Source organism: Styela clava, chromosome 9 (genome assembly GCF_964204865.1).
Source record: "Styela clava chromosome 9, kaStyClav1.hap1.2, whole genome shotgun sequence".
NCBI lineage: Eukaryota > Metazoa > Chordata > Ascidiacea > Stolidobranchia > Styelidae > Styela > Styela clava.
Window position 1 is genome coordinate 23,302,949 of NC_135258.1, and position 18,169 is coordinate 23,321,117.

General features: G+C 33.5%; 1 protein-coding gene across 1 annotated transcript; it reads right to left on the reverse strand.

The window, feature by feature from the left end:
* Positions 1–246: 246 nt before the first annotated feature.
* LOC120338929 (beta-TrCP-like) lies at positions 247–13,370 on the reverse strand. The gene is made up of 15 exons (XM_039406940.2): positions 13,089–13,370; positions 12,418–12,513; positions 10,828–11,124; positions 7,092–7,200; positions 6,591–6,777; positions 4,629–4,719; positions 3,752–3,922; positions 3,269–3,354; positions 2,945–3,050; positions 2,135–2,278; positions 1,803–1,921; positions 1,607–1,717; positions 1,458–1,536; positions 1,187–1,308; positions 247–800 (listed from the first exon to the last, which is right to left on the reverse strand). The coding sequence occupies exons 1-15, from the start codon at positions 13,146–13,148 to the stop codon at positions 743–745; spliced, it is 1,836 nt and encodes a 611-aa protein (XP_039262874.1). The 5' UTR covers positions 13,149–13,370; the 3' UTR covers positions 247–742.
* Positions 13,371–18,169: the final 4,799 nt, after the last annotated feature.

The window sequence follows — 18,169 nt, forward strand, 5'->3', positions numbered from 1 at the left end:
TCCTGTAGGGCAGGCCTATAACAGAGAATAATTCCTTCCTCAGAAGTGCAGAGTACTTGCACTAATTTGAATCGCTTCAACATTAATTTACGAAATACTCGAATGCAATAAATTCCAATTAAAGAAATCTGCAAAACAAGATCCAGATTCGACTGGTTCAAATGTCGTCAAAATAACTGGCGGATGACCAAGTGGACATTTGTAGCTCAACGGAAAATCTCTAGGCAACCATGAAAATACACAATATTTATAAATAAGACTGATTTTATTCATTTATATAGACTGTACAAAATGCTGTTTTTTGTGACAATTACAATATGAATTCTTCATTGATACACCAGGATCATGACAACCGAGAAAAAATATTGTGCACAAATTGTATATGTTATAACTTAAGAGCTTAGATTTTTAGTCTTCTAACCAAACCGTTTTACCATACATGTTGAGTCGGGTTCCTTCCTGCTCTGCATTTTATATAAAAAAAAATGGATCGTAGCAAACTGCTTGTGGCATTACCTCGCTTTCAGCTTTATCACATAAACAAACAAACATACAAATAGTAATATACACAGGAGGAACAACAAACATACAAAAATAAATCATCAGTCATTCCTAGTATTATTATACTTCATTGTGTGCAGACTCGTGGGAGAGAAGCAGACGATGAGTAGTAGCACTTTTTCGCAAATTGTTTACACCGTAACACGGTATCAAGCGTTCTGTAGAGGCAGCAATGTAAGTTTTAGTTGATAGCAACATTTCCAAAGTTTGGGACATAATTGTACGTCCGAGGGGGAGCTCTGGAAAAAAATTCAGTAAAGATGAACAGTTCTGATAAATACCAGATACAATCAAAACCATTTCAACAATTAAAATACCCATTGACCGAATTAGTATACGAAGTAATCCTTAATTCGAATTTGAAAATAAATTCACAAAAATGTTCAATTAGTTTTTCAATGGTTTGTTCCACATTTACAGTATCATAAGATTCTTTGTTACATACAGTCTTGTTATAGTCATCACGGATTGGGACATGTGGTGGGGTTCCATGATTATTTGCCTCCCAGTATGAATTTTAAACAGTTCAACACTTTTTCATTTCAGCAGTTATTCCACCTGCTCAGTTAAAACCATTTTGGTGGAAAAACAAATACACATTGCTTTCATCAATAAGATTACTCACTTGCTTTCTTCTTCAGGGGTTGCTACATTTAAAAAATCCCAAATAAGAATGGAATCATCATGAGAACTACTGACAATTTGAAATTCATCAAATTGGAGTCTGAATACTCTGCCAGTGTGTTCCTGAAAGAATATTTCAAAACAGATTTTGGTTAAAATAAAATTTGTAATCAAAATGTAAACCCTCAATTGAAATAAACCTAAATCACACATTAAAGAAAACTGACAAGAGGCTCTCAAATTGTATTTCAAGAAAGTGTAAAAACAAGTACCACAAGTGTCCGTAAGCACAAAGTTCCAGAAGGTGACCTAGGATCAAGGGCAGCTTGTAAGTCCCATACTTTGATTTTTCTGAAAAATTGAACAATAATTTCAATAGTACACAGAAGACCAAACCCAGTACGTTAACAAGATGCCTTACCCATCATAAGCTCCACTGACAATACGCTTGTTGTCAAATCGAATACATCTAACTAACTCTTCATGTCCTTCTAAAACTCTAAGGCAAGCACCACATTCAATATCCCATAATCTGAATTGACAAAAAATGAAAGTCAAAAATTGTTGTTATACGAACCGACAAATGTAGAATTGAAAATTTTTTTTTTTTATCACACCTTATCGTATTATCCGATGATCCGCTGACAACCAAGCGATCTCTGTATTGCAAACAAGCAATACCACGTTTGTGACCATTCAAAGTACGCACAAATTCACATGTTGAAGTGCTCCAAACCTAACAAGTACAAAAGTTAATTTTAATTCGATAAATAAAATCTAAATTAGCAACTATTGACACAAAACAAATGAAATGGTATTTTTTGTTAATCAGCCACATGATTTTTGATGGACCAATAGACTTTGAAAAAACTCCAAGAAAAAAATGTGGGTTACTGCAACAAAACGCAAATTCAGTAACATGTAATTGGACTGTTGAAAATTTCTTTACCTTTATAGTTCTATCTCCGGATGCTGATACAATATATTTATCATCAAAATCAACTACATTTACAGCAGCTCTATGCCCGACTAACACTCTTCTCATGTTAATTTGAGTAGCGGAAACCATGTCCCACACAGCTATTGATCGATCCTGAATCAAAAATGAAACAGAATATTTGTAACTTCACATGTACATTGATGATAAGATATTGCTTATGTGAATAAAACTTCGCCAAAACAAACGAAGCCATTGCATACATTGCTGTAAACAACCGTGTGATAATGAGTCTGGCGATCATTTTTCTTCTCATGAAATCATTTACATTATTCAAACGCCAAATGGGGCGATAATGATTTCATTCCTAATGCTTAGCACAATGAGTCCACCAACGGTGAAAAACTCAAAATTTTCAGTCCTTGCTAGGTCAGAGACTATCAACCTTTCGTTTAATTCTTGAAAAAAGTTCGAAGTAAAATTAACGTCATTTTTCTATATTTCAATTCTACATAATTTTATCACGGATCCAAATGACAAAAATAGCTTTGGAAGAAAGAGTTTTGATTTAGAAGTCTAAAAATGATTTCGCTGAGTTCACATAAATTAGAGCATACAGGAATGCAAAGTGTCATCATTAACTAACAAACAGACATTCTCTCTGACAGTGGATATTACTAACAATAAGGTGGACAACATACTGCTGAATTGCAAGTAATATGCTATTCTTCTTGTAGTAGGGGAAGTGTGGATTTCCCAAAGAGGTAGAACTACCTCTAAATTAAAGTAAATCAGATGAAAGAAAACCAAACTCAGCCATACCTTGGAACATGTTACCATAAGTCCATCAGCAAATCGTAGATGTAATACAGCTTCACAATGATGTACAAGTGTGTTTACCATATCTCCTGTGTGCACATCCCATACTCTAGTAAATTGTGAATTTTTTAACAAACGTTTAAATAACAGTAAAATGCACTTGACGTGATATTATTTTATAAACCATGCAACAAATATGGCAACAAACGAAAATGTTGAACATCAAAAAAAAAATTGTTTTAAATTATCAGTAAATCAATAATCTTTTCTTTCCAAATTGATACACGAATGTACAAGACGTTTAAGCAATTGTTTTTATAATCATACCTTACAGTAGAGTCAGATGATCCTGTAATAATAACTTTATCATCATACTGTAGACAGAGAACTGATCCCGTGTGACCAGTGAGCACCTAATAAACAAGAAGGGTATTCAAAAAGTTCATTGAGCAAGATAAAATGAAGAATATAGTGATGTAATTGTAATCCAATCAACCCTGAATGTAAAAAAAACTTGAAAAGATTGTTCACAACTTTCCTGCAATTTGGTCACCTTAAATCATAATAACTTCCACAGACAAAGGATTTATCATTAAACAATAGCAATTATCAGACGAGAACATGATTTATTTTTAACAAAATTTTGATTCCACTAAGCAACATCGGTGGTATGTGGTACAAATATTTCTATGTGCACTTTTTTACAGATATCTAATAACTATACCCTTATTAATAAGCAACATGTGATTGACATAACAATTTCACAAAACTGAATCAGGAGATGCAGAAACTTTTTCACTATCTTTTTACCTTGACATTTTCTAAACTTTTTCTATTCCACATTTTAATAGTGTTGTCTCGTAATCCAGATACAATTTTATCGTCGTCATATTGCAAGCAATATACTCCTTTACTGTTTTCGCTCCGACATTGAATTTTCTCCAACCTGTGCTTTCCACATCTCCAATTGTATTCAATTTTCTACAAGTGGATTGAAATTATCGTCATCATTATGATCGACGAATGGGAAAATGACATTTTAGAGTGAAGATAAGTAGAGAATTTTAAGAAACGATTATAGAAACACAGCAGCCAACTCATACAATTTATAATTTTCAACTTCATATATGGAGTAAAACAATTCAATTAAAATTTGAAATCTAATATCTAATATTTAGAATTTAAATATTCTTTATATCGAGATTTAATTAAATGCTATTGAATATTGGGAATTACTGCTCAATAAGGATATTTGACATTTGCACTCATATACTTCCTATTAAAAACAAAATTAGCTTCTGGAATAAACTGTTTTTGTTAAACTTTTTGGATATTGAAAGTCCAGCTCTTGGTGCTCCAGAAGTATGTCTACCACTATTTTACATCAAGTTGTGTAAAGGGACGGGAGCCTATGAGCAGGGGGTATATTCACTTGGCTAGCACCTACAGTCCCCGAATTCGTGATAGAACCAAAACAAGGAAAATCATAATAAAATTATGGCCTACCCCCAACCTGGTACACATACTACGGGAGTACCCAGCTCTTAATTCAAACTGAGTTTAAAGTTACATATTTTCAATACTGTTTAATGAGAACTTTAGGTCAGAACATACATGATTTAACTAAACACTTACAGTTATCATAGCAAAACTAATATAGGTGCACACGTCATGAAAAATTCTATACCTCTATATCTTCAATAACCTTTGGATATAAACCACGAAAATATGAGTCAGGAACTTGTTCCCCTGTCTTTCCTTTGAATAAATATTGGGCCCTGCAAAAAATGCAGTATTAACTTTAGAAGCATTCATCTTAACACCGGTCACCGGTAATAATAAATTAGTAAATAATAGAAACCAAAACTGGTCTGCTTAGTGATATACATTCGAGTTCATAGAGTAACAAGGGGACGAAATTAACAATTGAACTGGCATAATTTAATAATGATCTGTTAGTAGTTAGACATCTACAGTCAAATCTGGGTGACCCTGGGAAATATCTAATCATCTAGTACTTCAAATTTGGGTAGCATATTTCAAAATCATATATTAGTTGGTTGATCATTGATTAGCAATACTGATCTAACAAGTCTTTTCAATGTTAGTAGTCTTGTTCATGCCTGTATTGAGGTCAGAGGCGAATCAAAATAGGTTCGATTCATTCTAGAACAGTGCTCTTCAACAGGGGTTCCGCAATACATGCAGTGGGGTTCCGTCAGTTTATAGGGTTCCTTAGGGGTTCCGCGTTTTTTTTTGAGGGGGAATCATTTCTTGCCTCATCATGTTGATGCATTGTTGCGAAGTTGTTTGAAGAGTTTAGACATGAGTATGAGAATTCAAGAAGATTGCAAAGGAAAAGCAAGAACAACCTAGTCATTGAATTTCAAGCTTGTTACCTTTCTGTTTCGTTGTTGAGGTAGAAATATTTGAATTGCAAATATTTCGTGTTAATTTTGTTAATTGAGGTTCCATAAAAATCGAAAAATTATACCAGGGGTTCCACAATAACAAAAAGGTTGAAGGGCACTGTTCTAGAATAGTAAATTATTCTGTTTTACCCATCCCTAACAGTGCCAAATGCTAATCCAATCTTAGCATTCAAGACGATTTAAAAACAACACAGTAAATGATTTATGTTGCTAATATTATAAAACAAAGTATTGACAAACTTCCAACGGGGAATTCTACAAGCTAGAATTCAGACAAATCGCCATGGTTGAAGTGAAATATATTGAATGTCAATGCAATCTTAACAAACTCATTAAACAAAAACGGTTTACATTGTTTTTCCCACAGAGCTTTGTTGAGATAGACAGGCATGTTGATATTTAATTAAGTTCCAAAAAATCCAAAATGCTACAAGGTTTATCAAAAAAATGTCACAATATAATGCTCAGGAACAAAATTAATTTTGTATACAAATTTGATTACGGCAGCCAATTAGAATAGTAAAAAATAAGGATGTTTTCTTTGTCAATTTACTGGTATATGCATGTAATATTGTATTGTTAGAGCATATATTTCGGTATTGAAGAAAATGTCATCCCATTAATTTAATTACACTCATATAATTTAATGAATGAAACAAGTCAACTTCGAAAACTTGAAAAAAATATTAACAAAAGATTCAAGTTGATATAATATGCAGGAGATCATTGGTGTGAATCAGACAGGAGAAATGAAAAAATCAATTTCAAGACATTCCATGCCTGAACGAAAAAATGATTATCTTCCATGCTCCATCAGTCATGTTGGCTGATTTACCAGCCTTGATCTACAAGTAGGCCTTCCTTGTAGTCTAATAAATTATTCAACTTGTTAAGGAGGATATTTCAGGTATTAGTACAAATACAATTAATTGAAGAAAGTGTCTAGATTCCAAGAATATATTGCCATGAGCCTATTAATGCAGTACTATACAGTCTATATTTTCAGAAGAATGTTGGAGGTACACCTATACTAAATTTTATAAACATTTATAAATTTTACACAAATGTACCACATTGTTCAGTATGAAGAGTTGAAAGAATTGACAAAATATAAATAGGAATTGAAAAAAAAAGATACATTATACACTAACATACAATATTCAAAAATGGAATCATTATAAATATTTCAGAATATGAAGCAAATACGAACAACTCACCATCCCATCCTTTCAGACAGTCCTTTCCACAACGAATTAGTTCGTACATTTCTTTCAATGAGACGTTTCCACAGCATCCCATCTTGTATAACTCTGTACCATGTTCGACAAACACTTTCTGCTGCACAGAGTGATTTGGCATCCAAATAAGTTAAAATATTTTCAGCAACATGAGGCATTCCCCGCTCTGTTTTATATGAAATAAATGGTGAAAGTTTTCATTTCTAGCATTTGCATAAAGAAAAACAGTTTAGAAATTTGTTTGTTGCAACAAGATCATTTGAAAATATTCCATATCTGGAGCTTACAACATTCAAACTAATAATCATCTGAAAATTTAGATGTAGAAAGGTATAAATGTGGTTATTGCTTCACCTTTCCTTCAATTCTTGTTGGCCAATATATTAAATATTAAATGATAAATCTTCTCATTGGAGAATTCAACATAACAAAACACTACACATACTAACATTTTCAATGATATATCAGATTTTAACTTACCAGGTAAAGCAGTAATAAAATCCCTTTGCAACATTGGTTTAAGAAATGTATTGATTTGACCATGTTGATAATGACACATCCGCGATAAGAGGTGTTGAACAAAATCTGTCTGTAAAATTTTAAAAAATATGTCTCAAATATTTATTAATTATCATCATTTGCACTAACATTTCGTGCTTACAAACCAGTAAGCTGGAATGATATTTGATTGCAAGAAATACAAACAACCAAAACAATACAATTAAAATGCACATCCATTAATGAACAAAAATCAATATCTTTATTGTATGGCTTCAAAAGAGCAATTTTCAGCAAATCAATTAGACAAAAGACAAGGATATCAAAATCTTTAATTATTTTAATCAGAGTGTCACAATATGTTCAATGGTTTAATTATTGAATCCAGAATTTTCAGTATTTTGTCCTAATACGAGTGGTTGAACATCACTAATTTGTATTCAAGCACATTCTGTCAACCACATAACTAAATTGAGAGTCTATTCTCTTTTAGAACCGAAAGCCAAAATAGGCTGAAGGGCAGTAATCAATATTTTCTCATCATTCATTGATGGCTGATGCAAAACAAAGTTCCAAAAATATAACTTTTGTGTAGATTTGTGTTAATTAAGTAAAAATCATAGACAAATATATTTCATAACAATTTAAACAACAATATTTACAATAAGCTATAAGAGGAAGTCTATTTAATAACACACCGCATTAGGACCAAATGTATAAATTCCTATTTCATATTAAACAATAATATATAAAATCCCTGCCGTTAAAATAAAACAGGGCCTGAAAGATGCATACTGAAACGATGGATAGCTCAGTATGAGAAATGCAGTGACATAATAAAGGACATATCTAATTCTGTTAAATTTCCACGCAAAAGACCATTGATCAGATAATTAGAAATCAATAAGAAGGCCAAATGCATGAAAACACATGCTATGACTCAGTTAGCAGATGTATTAATTACTGTAAAGCTGATTCAGTTATTGATTATCAGAGTTATATGAGATTATAACTTCATAAATGACATCACAAGAATAAATTGCAGTGTGGTGTAATATAAGGATTGTTGTCTACTGTTGATAGGTTTAAACTGTAGCTTATTATTGAAGAATTCTCACAATAAAAATGTTAATTAAAAAATATAGACCATTACAACCACTGTTTTATAGGTAAAAAACACCATTTCGTGTAGGCCTATGGGCTCTTGTAAAACTTTACATATTATAATAACACACAACTTTATATTGGAGATGGACAGAATTAAATGAAATCAGCAAAACCCAATGTAAATCACTAAGTATCTATTTTTCTTTATAATGAATTTCTCAGAGCGAGGTCACATGTACTTACTAAGAAAGAAAGGAGACACATTTATGAGTGAATTTACAAGCGATCACATTAACAAGAAGAAAATGGAAAACTAGATGATGGCTTAATATACATTTGTAAATGACAAGATTGACACAAGATGCAAAGCAGCCCAAGGTTTAATTACCTCAGTGCAAGCGCTGACATAAACACTATTTTATAAACACAGAATTCTAAAGTGAACATGAGTTATTCAATTATCTTTTCTAATGAACCCTATTCAATGGCCACTTTTAGCAGCCTTAAAATAATATTGCCCTTTCGTAGTTTCGCAACTATGGATTTTTTGCTCTATCAGAAAGTGAAAATGGGACTTTTTCATGGAATTGATGATTATTATTAAGTATGAGTATGTTTGCCTCTTTCAATCCCTAATCCTTGAGAACCAGGCTCATTGAAATAAAATTTACAGAATAACTGACTAAAGTAACTTTGGTTTGTAATAAAAATCAGCTATTTCTTTAATTTTATGTTATTCCAGTGCAAGATATAAAACCTTGAGAATCACTAATAACAAGCATTCTATGTCAGTTTTAAGTCAACAGAAAATTCATCAATTAACCCAGTCCTGAGTTACAATGTAAATAGTTTTAGTACGGGGAAAACATACTGCATGATGTTGTCAATATCAAAATATACTAAATACAATAAGTTGCTTTAGTTTGTACATCAATTATATGTTTTGATTTGTATTATTTGTTAAAATAATTCTTGAGAAATATTGAGTTCCTCTTCCTTGTGTGTCGCATCATTCCATGTCAACTATGGTACCAGCCTTTGAATTCAAAACTTAATAATTCATCATAGGCAACAGATAGTTTAGTCAAGTTTGAATCATAGATAGATGTTATAGATCAGTGGTTCTCAAAGTCGAGGGCAAAAAAGATAAAACGGGGGGGATGGAGGATTGGAAAAATCGAAGGGGGGCCATTGTACATTCTCAAAAAGTCAAATATGTTTTTCCCGGTTCCATTACATTTGAACCCGAGTACATTTGAACCCACGTTCATGACATGGGGATTTAGGCCGTGAACAAGCATTATATCGGTAAACTATAGTTCTGTGAGTTCTCCCCATCTCACAAGTATCACCCTGAACATATGCCAGAGGACGTCGATGAAAAGTTTTTCTCGTCCGATACTGTGAATGAAGTGTGTAATACTCGAGACGAGGCGCTAAATACAACCTAAGGATTGAATATGCAAATCCAATTTCAACTAAAAATTAATAGGGATGTGAATATTAAAAATAAAAGGCGGTGTTATAATATGCATGTATATATAAAACGGGAAAACCAGAAATTTTGTTTTAGGGAGTGATGCGTCAGATTAAAAACTTTATTTTCTACATGGTTAAATTGCAAAATTTCGCAATTTTCTATCAGAAACTATACCATAGTCAGATGAAGTTGATACATTTTATCATTCATTATTTAATTACCGCCGGATTAATACTTGTATCGGCCATGGACTGACTATTTAGCGCAACATAAAAATAATCATCTCTGAAAAATAGGCAATTTTAACGAATGGCATATTCGCGAGCAAGGACTGCTTCGATTAGAATTGCCATATCAGAATTTAGATACAGATAAAAAATTTACTGAAAATATAGTTTAGTTATCTGGCATTTAAATGAAGTATAACGGTTGATTGTTTTTTCGTTTCTAACATCTTATTTGGTAGAAATGGGGTCATCAAATCAAAGAATGATAATAACTTGAGATTGTACCTGACTAAATGTCTTAAATGAAATTCATTTATCTTATTAAAAATATCATGCACCATAATTAGTCTATTCATTCATTGATTTTCAATAAATTTGTTTGTAATTTTATGTTTTGTTGTAAAGCTGGGAGGTGATGATAATGTAAAAAGTTTGAAAACCACTGTTATAGATGACGGTAACCAATACCAGTATTGATACTCAAAAGGATTTCTGACACAGTGTTTTCTAACGAGTGGTCCGCTAGATTTTTTCGTGTTGCCGTAAGCCCGTAACTGCTTGGTTACCGAATTACTTTGTGTTGACAAGTAAGAATATTGAATGTCGACCTTCAGTGCTAATAGTGAATTTTCTTTTCACTATTTCAACACTAATCATTCAGTCCTTATCATCAAAAACATTTATAACCTTCAGAATCAATTATACCAAAAATGACTGCATTCTCAAATTTCAATCAAACCATGATCTTAAAAGTATGGTTATGGGCATGGTATTATTAAGATATGGAATAACCAATTGATACATGAAAGACCAGAAACAATAACTAATGTTTAAATAGTGAGTATTAACAAAATTTATTGAATAGATTTTTAATAATAATTCCAATACCAAGTTAAAATCATACCTGTTCTTGTTCAGACCACATGTCAAAATGTTTCGTACAAGAGTCTCTTTCTTCTCTATATTTCTCACGTAAATCTTGATTCATTTCACCATCTCTGAGTGGAATTACTGAATCTGATAGTCTTGTTCTGGATGTGGGACTAAGTGCTGATGTATAATCACAAGTTCCATTATTTGTGCCAAAGAAACTTGGCGGACATGATACATTTATCTGTTGAACTTTATCTGAAGGTTTAATTTCAACTGTTACTTGCTGTGCTGTATCCATCTCAATCAATCCAATATTTTCATCAAATTTCTGTAAAAACAGTCATCAATTATGCCAAAGTAAAGACTAAATGTATGTAAATCAGCATGGAAATAATGCACAAGTTTGATAAGTGGGGAGTGTGATTCAAGAATCCAGAACATTACCTGCAAAATTTAGACACCTATCATGCTCTTATCAAAGACTTGGTTAACAATTATTTTAATAACATTATAGCCTAAAAGGGCTAGTGTTTCTGTTTTTCCTCCAAGATATCCAAAAAGCTAAAACGTTTTGCTGTATTGCAATTGCAACCTTCAAGTTAAAAAATTCAGAGAGAAAAAACCATGCGCTAGGCGTCTCATGTTGATGGTTCTTGCCATTGAAATAAATTGTAACAAGACAGCTTTACAAAATAAAATATTATGAACTAGAAATTTATTGCAACACCCAATAGGACACCAACTACCTAATTCCATTTATGGGAACATGAGAAAGGCCATAATTGCCAGCTACTAATAAATATTTCATTTACCATTCTATATGACATTCTAAAACCGATCTTTTACTTCAAAGTCCAAAACATCTATATAAATTCAGTCATGGACCGATGATAAACACCAATGTGCTTGTATATTAGAATGTGTCATGAAATATAAATTATGTATTCGAGTGTACAGCAGGGGACAGCATTATTGCTGTCTGTTCCATACTAGTATTTCTTTTTTACACCTTGATCTGGAAAACCTGCAAGCAGAATTTAACCAGCATTCTGGTTTGAGACCCCAACATAGAAACGATAATTCATTCATTTATGTACGAATAATAGGTTCATAAACAACTAAATTTCATATCTTTATTAATGAGGTGAATTAAATTTGCGTTTTTTCTTGTCACAATGAAATGGGGAAATACTGTAAAATTTATAACACTATTTGCAAGTTAACGTAAAACAAAGGTTTGAAAATGATAAAGACTTTAGAAATGAAGCAGTTTCAATATGAATATATTAATAACTATAAAATTCATCAATAAATGATAACTTACCTGCAAGAATTAAACCTTGAGCAGGGTGAATATTTAACAATGTCTAGTACACTATTAATAGGCTTTGAACACCGGTTGCACAACATTTATAGGCTACCAAGAAAAGTGAAGTATGGTATATATACCAGAAAGAGTATACTTAACATCACATGGTCAGAACTTACATTGAAATCGCTGCCAATTATTCGGATTTGAGAGATCTTCATGAGGGCAACAAGGGGCAAAATCTCTCACTGATCCATACAAACAAACAAACTTCGCCAACCCACATTCATAAACAATTATTAAATAACCTACAACATCATATGTGAATGGTTGTTCATTTGTGTCATCTTCCGCATCCATTTCATTGCTATCCATCATTCCTTCCATGTTTCGTGGAGGCGAAATTCCCTGTGAGTTATCAGTACCATTTACAACATTTCATATTATTTTGTTTTTACTTTGACAGCCTTATGGAAGGTTGCGAATTGTTCATGACAATATTAGGACATGGTATAAAATGTATAGAATGTTTATTGCGAGCAATGTGATAATAAAAATATTATCATATCCCAGTGGAAAACACATAAAAATAAACTACAATACATGTTGGTCGATATACTGAATTCTGCATGAACTTACAAAAATTGTAAATAAAATCATATTTTATTAACCAGGAACAAATCATTCAAAAAATATTTACTATGCTATGATATCATTGGTGCCTAATAATAACTAAGAGTTGGCAAATTCATGTCTCCCTCCACCTCACAAAACAGAATGATGAATATCTAACGAGTCTGCTAGAGTGGCATTATCCAGCAGATGATGTTGTATGTTGGATAAAAATTCCAACTAAAATAAATTTCAATCAAAATCATACTTGCCTTTTTAACAAAGATAGATACAGTTTAATTAATATTGAGCAGTTCAACCAGAGAAATCTTAATTGATCTGTTCCAAAAAATGCAATCGAAAAGACTAACCAGTATTCTTTGGTCCTGTGCTTCAATTTCTGGTTCGGAAAAACAGTCATCACTTTCCATGATTTCCAAATATTGAATTTCAATAAGTAAAAGTTATTCCATTAACAGAAACCAGGAAATATGAGATGGTTCGTGTAAAATTTTATACTTCAGGTCTTCAATATTAATAAACAACTCCAAATTGTCAGATTGTTTAACTATACCTGTCACAAGATTTAAAGACATCCAGTATTCGATATAAAACTAAAAATAAATCTTTTAGTATTTTTACACTATTGCTTTTGCTAAAAATATTTTGAAATGATAAATGATCCAAACAAAAATGCGGTCACACTCACACATGATCTACAATAACATCATGTGTAGAAATTGACATTTTTGAATTGGGTATACACTGTTTATGTGATGGAATAACAATAAAATTTAACTACGGTATTTACAGATTTAAGCAAAACAGTCATAAGATATGTCACTACTTATTACATTATTCGATATTTTTGGTAAAGTGTAAAGTACCTCGGTAAGCCTCATGAGAGTCATGACTATGTAAGCCTGTGTGAATATGTGGAACAAGTAAGTCATTTGCTCTGTAATGAGCCAATGTCTCTAGTTCTTTCATATTTAAAACAACTGTTTATATAATAAATTATAATGCAGTAATAATACTGAATTAATCAATTTTTTCAAAAAACATAACCATTCCTATATATAAGAAATTGGAATTCTGCACATTTTGAACAATTACATCACAAGACACTGTTTATAAACACCGTTTTATGACATATCATTGAACTCACAGAACATTACCAAACTGATTGATCAGTATACTATGATATTACTGTGAAATACATATTTATAAACTCATATACAATTGATTTGCCTAAAATTTATGAACAACATCACAAGTTATTGATCATAAGACATTGGTTCAAAATATTAACTATACAATAAGTCGATTTTAGATATTATACAATAATAATAACAGATTCCTTTTAGAAAGCTTTATAAAAAACATTCTCTTATTTTAGTTATACTTCTGTACTAAATTTAACACCCAGTATGACTGGGTTTGAAAACAATATTATAGATCAGGGATGGCGAACCTTTTTCAATGAATGTGTCAAAAATTGTATTTTTATCGCGAAACAGAAGAGAGTGGGTCACAGATATTTTATCAATGTTTGTATCTATAAGAAATATCTGAAACAAATGGTATAAGCAGGAACTTTTTGCAGCACTCGATTTTATGAAATTAGAGTACGAAAACACGCATACGAATTACCAAAAACAATTTGGATGATGCGGCAAATTACCAAATAGTTTGGAGGATAGTTTTATATTTTTCGATCAGCTTTCAACCACATTAAGGCGCTTTCACACTACCCCATTGTTATTTCAGATTTTCTAAGTTTATATTTAAAGTCTGAAAGAATGTTTTATCATCGGCATTGTAGGCGAAACAATAAAATGCAAATTAGTATCTGGTTCTCAGATAACCCCTGAAACAGCCAGCAGATAGACTTCACAAAGAGACAAGACGTTGCGAGAAATGAACAGATCAATTGCATTGTTATGTCATAAACGATGTCGGAGCCAATAGGGCTTTTGAAAAGTGCCTAGGGGTTTTGAAAATTATCATACCGGCCCAGAAATTAACAATTAGAATATGAGCGATCGCAAGCCTGACTGCCCACTGATGGTACATTATAATAGTTTAGTTCTTGTTAGATTAATTTAAGGCCGGTTTTATCATTTTTTTTCACTGATATGTTAGCATTTTTTTTATTCGTGCTTTGGCGGGTCACGAATAAATTTGTGACCCGCGGATCAGTGGTTCGCCATCCCTGTTATAGATGAATATTTTGATATAAGGGGGTGCTCCCGAAGTATGCGAACCAAGATGGCGGACATCGGAACGTAACATGGGTAACAGGTTAGGATTAGTCGATAATTTTTTTCCAATTTTCCTTATTTTAGTCCTATTATCAGTTCGAAGACTAGCCAAGAGCCTCCCGTAGTATTTATACCTAACATTATAGCCTAACCCTAACCTAGTACACATATTACATTCCGATGTCCGCCATCTTGGTTCGCATACTTCGGGAGCCCCTATAAGGGTAATCATTTCATTTAAAAACAAATAAGTAAAGAATATATCTGAGTCATAAATTACAGTATTAAAAATCCTACAAAGGGCTCACTGACAATGTTTTGAAGGTTCCATAAGGGTTCACGTTCATATATATTTTTGAATTGTCCTATTTATAAATTTGTTCCTAATGTAACAGTTTGCCAACTCTAGGAGTGTTATAATAGCATGTTTACCATGATTTCAAGCCAATAAGTCTACCTGGCAAATAAGACGAGGACAATTTTTGGTACTTAAAATTGGGATTTTTCCACATTACCTCCCAAAAAACCAGGAGAAAAAAATTGTGATACTTTGTTTCTCTGTTCATCAGTTAAGCACCAATGCATGCTCATAATTTCATTTGGCAAAGTCTGTTAGAACCAGATCATGTTTATTTTAGTAATATCGAAACAAACCATAGAATTTAATATTCTATTCATTATTTGGTGTTAAAAAGGTAGTATCAATTATTATGAATCTGAATAACCCATCAACTGGAGCAGGAGCATAGCAATAATCAGTGAATATGGTGTGATAAGTACATAACTGTACATCCATGAGATATCTGGATATCCACCAAACGAGAGGCCATGGTTCGGCATAATGATTAAGCAGTCTTATCAGCTTTTCAACTGAATCGGCAAAACTGAGAGGTCATAAATCACTTTATCATGTCCTCGACATTTTATTTTTGAAGTACATAAATGCCAATTTGGCCATAAATTGGCAGTGCTCCATCGTGTGCGCGAGCCACATTAAGATTGCCGTCAAATAAGACAATTAACAGGAGGCAGGACAAAGTCAAATACCAGTGGCTGTGATCGACATAGGTTTGCTGGTTTGGCATCAAATAGTCTACATAATAAAATATATAGTCTACATTATAACAAAATAATCTATATGCAGATATAGTCTATCAATCCAGAGATAATTATGCTCCAGTGCTTGCGAAAAAATACGTCACCCAGAAAAAAGAAATAGGCCTAGGGCCCAGGCACGCATTACAGCATTACCAGAATACAGATATTCTGAAGACAAAATCACTGAATTGTGTTAAAAGTCTGAGAGTAGTTCAGCCTACCGAATCAAAAACAGGTGAAGTTTTCAGAAAATTGTGGAATGTGAAATGTGGAACAAAACGCAAAGAGAAACATCAATCAATGAATCATTTTATTTCGGTATTCTGACATAAAACAGAACATCACAAAAAAAATGAGATAGCGATCAGAAACCGCGGACTTATCGGTCTAGCGACGTGTATCCCTCGCTCTGACTCACAGCGACACAGCTAACTCGCTAATTATAGACATAATTCATCCAGAATCAATGGGCTTCTGGTCCGAGATATGATGAATGCACACGCAAAATTTGGAGCATATCCAACCTCGCTTTCGTGAGATATTGGTAACATACAAAAGTGTCTAACAGACAAACGAACAAACAGTCAAATACCTATCAACATACTCCTATCAACATATCGATCAAGATCGATAAGTAATAAACAGACAAACAAAATGCAGAAATGCCTGAATGCAGAGATACCAGTAGCCTATCGTACCTGGAAGTCATGCATAACATAAAATAAAGTTAAAAAAACGTACCTGTACAACTACGCGCCCACCAAACCAAATAATAATAATGCGGGCATAGGCCTACAAAAAAAAGTGAACACAATTCAGAATCGGTCATGACTTACAGTCTAGGGGTCTGGTATAGTTTTGGGCTGGCTCAACAATTTTTGCATATGCCAATCCTAACCCCCACCTGACTACGTCACCAAAAAATTACGTCACTACGAAGTCCCAGTAGCGGAATAAAGCTCTCCAACGTGCACGAATGGGGTCTGGTATAGTTCAGTAGTTTAGTACCACATCCACTTCTAGTTGGCCTGGCTCAACAATTTTTGCATATGTCAATCCTAACCCCCACCTGACTACGTCACCGAAAAATTACGTTATTCCGACGTCACAGTAGCGTAATAAGGCTCACCGAAGTATGCGGATGGTCGTACAAAACGTGCAGACGATAACCCAAAATCGAGCAAGCTATTTCTCTCGTTTTCTCGTCGCAACGATCACGATAGGAGAGAGATCGCCGGATTTAGCAAGTTCCTATCGGCGGCGCAGATGCCATTTCGGGTGATCGTAAATATACTTTGGCAATCCCTATGACGTGATGGTGACGTCGTAGTGACGTAATTTTTGGATGGCATAGTTAGGTGATGGTTGGGAATAACATAAGCAAAAATCGTTATGCTACGCCCACTGGAAGTACTTGTGGTACTAAACTATACTAGACCCCAAGAAATGGTCGTCCAAAGCGCGCAGACGATAACCCGAAATCGATAAGCTATTTCTCTCGTTTTCTCGTCCCAACGATATGAGAGGGATCGCATAGGAGTTAGCGAGTTCGTTATCGGCGGCGCAAAACCGTTTCGGGCGATCATAGCTATACTTTGGCAAGTTTTATTGTTAGATTGTGACTTGTAGTGACGTAATTTTTGAATGGCATAGTCAGGTGAGGGTTAGGATTGACCTGACATATGCAAAATGACATATGTTGAGCCAGCCAAACTGGAACTACATGTGGTACCGGTACTAAACTATACTTGAGCCAGGACCAATAACGCAACTTAAAAATTAACGGTACCGGTACCGTATCTGAACATACTGACATATACGGTAGAGCCTGGCGGTTATCATTTCCTACTGCTGTACTGCTGTAAGCACAGAAGTACCGTACGGTACCGGTACAGGCAGACAGGATACCGGTATCACCTAGAACCCTATCCTGAGACAATGCGGTACCGGTACCGCCACCGCCCACCGGCAGACCGGTAATAAACAGGCGCAAGGCAAGATTTAGATGGCTTTGTTCAGAATCAGATACCGGTAGCTGACGGACCACTCGGCCAACTAATCCAGTACCGGTAATCAAAGACAACTCGACC

Excerpts from the sequence above, each read along its gene's own strand:
- LOC120338929 (XM_039406940.2), bottom strand. The coding sequence starts at position 13,148 with ATGGAAAGTGATGACTGTTTTTCCGAACCAGAAATTGAAGCACAGGAC. Across the intron at positions 12,514-13,088 it reads CACAGGACCAAAGAATACTG|GGAATTTCGCCTCCACGAAA; the intron begins GTTAGTCTTTTC and ends GATAACTCACAG. Across the intron at positions 3,051-3,268 it reads TCATCTGACTCTACTGTAAG|AGTATGGGATGTGCACACAG; the intron begins GTATGATTATAA and ends ACAATTTACTAG.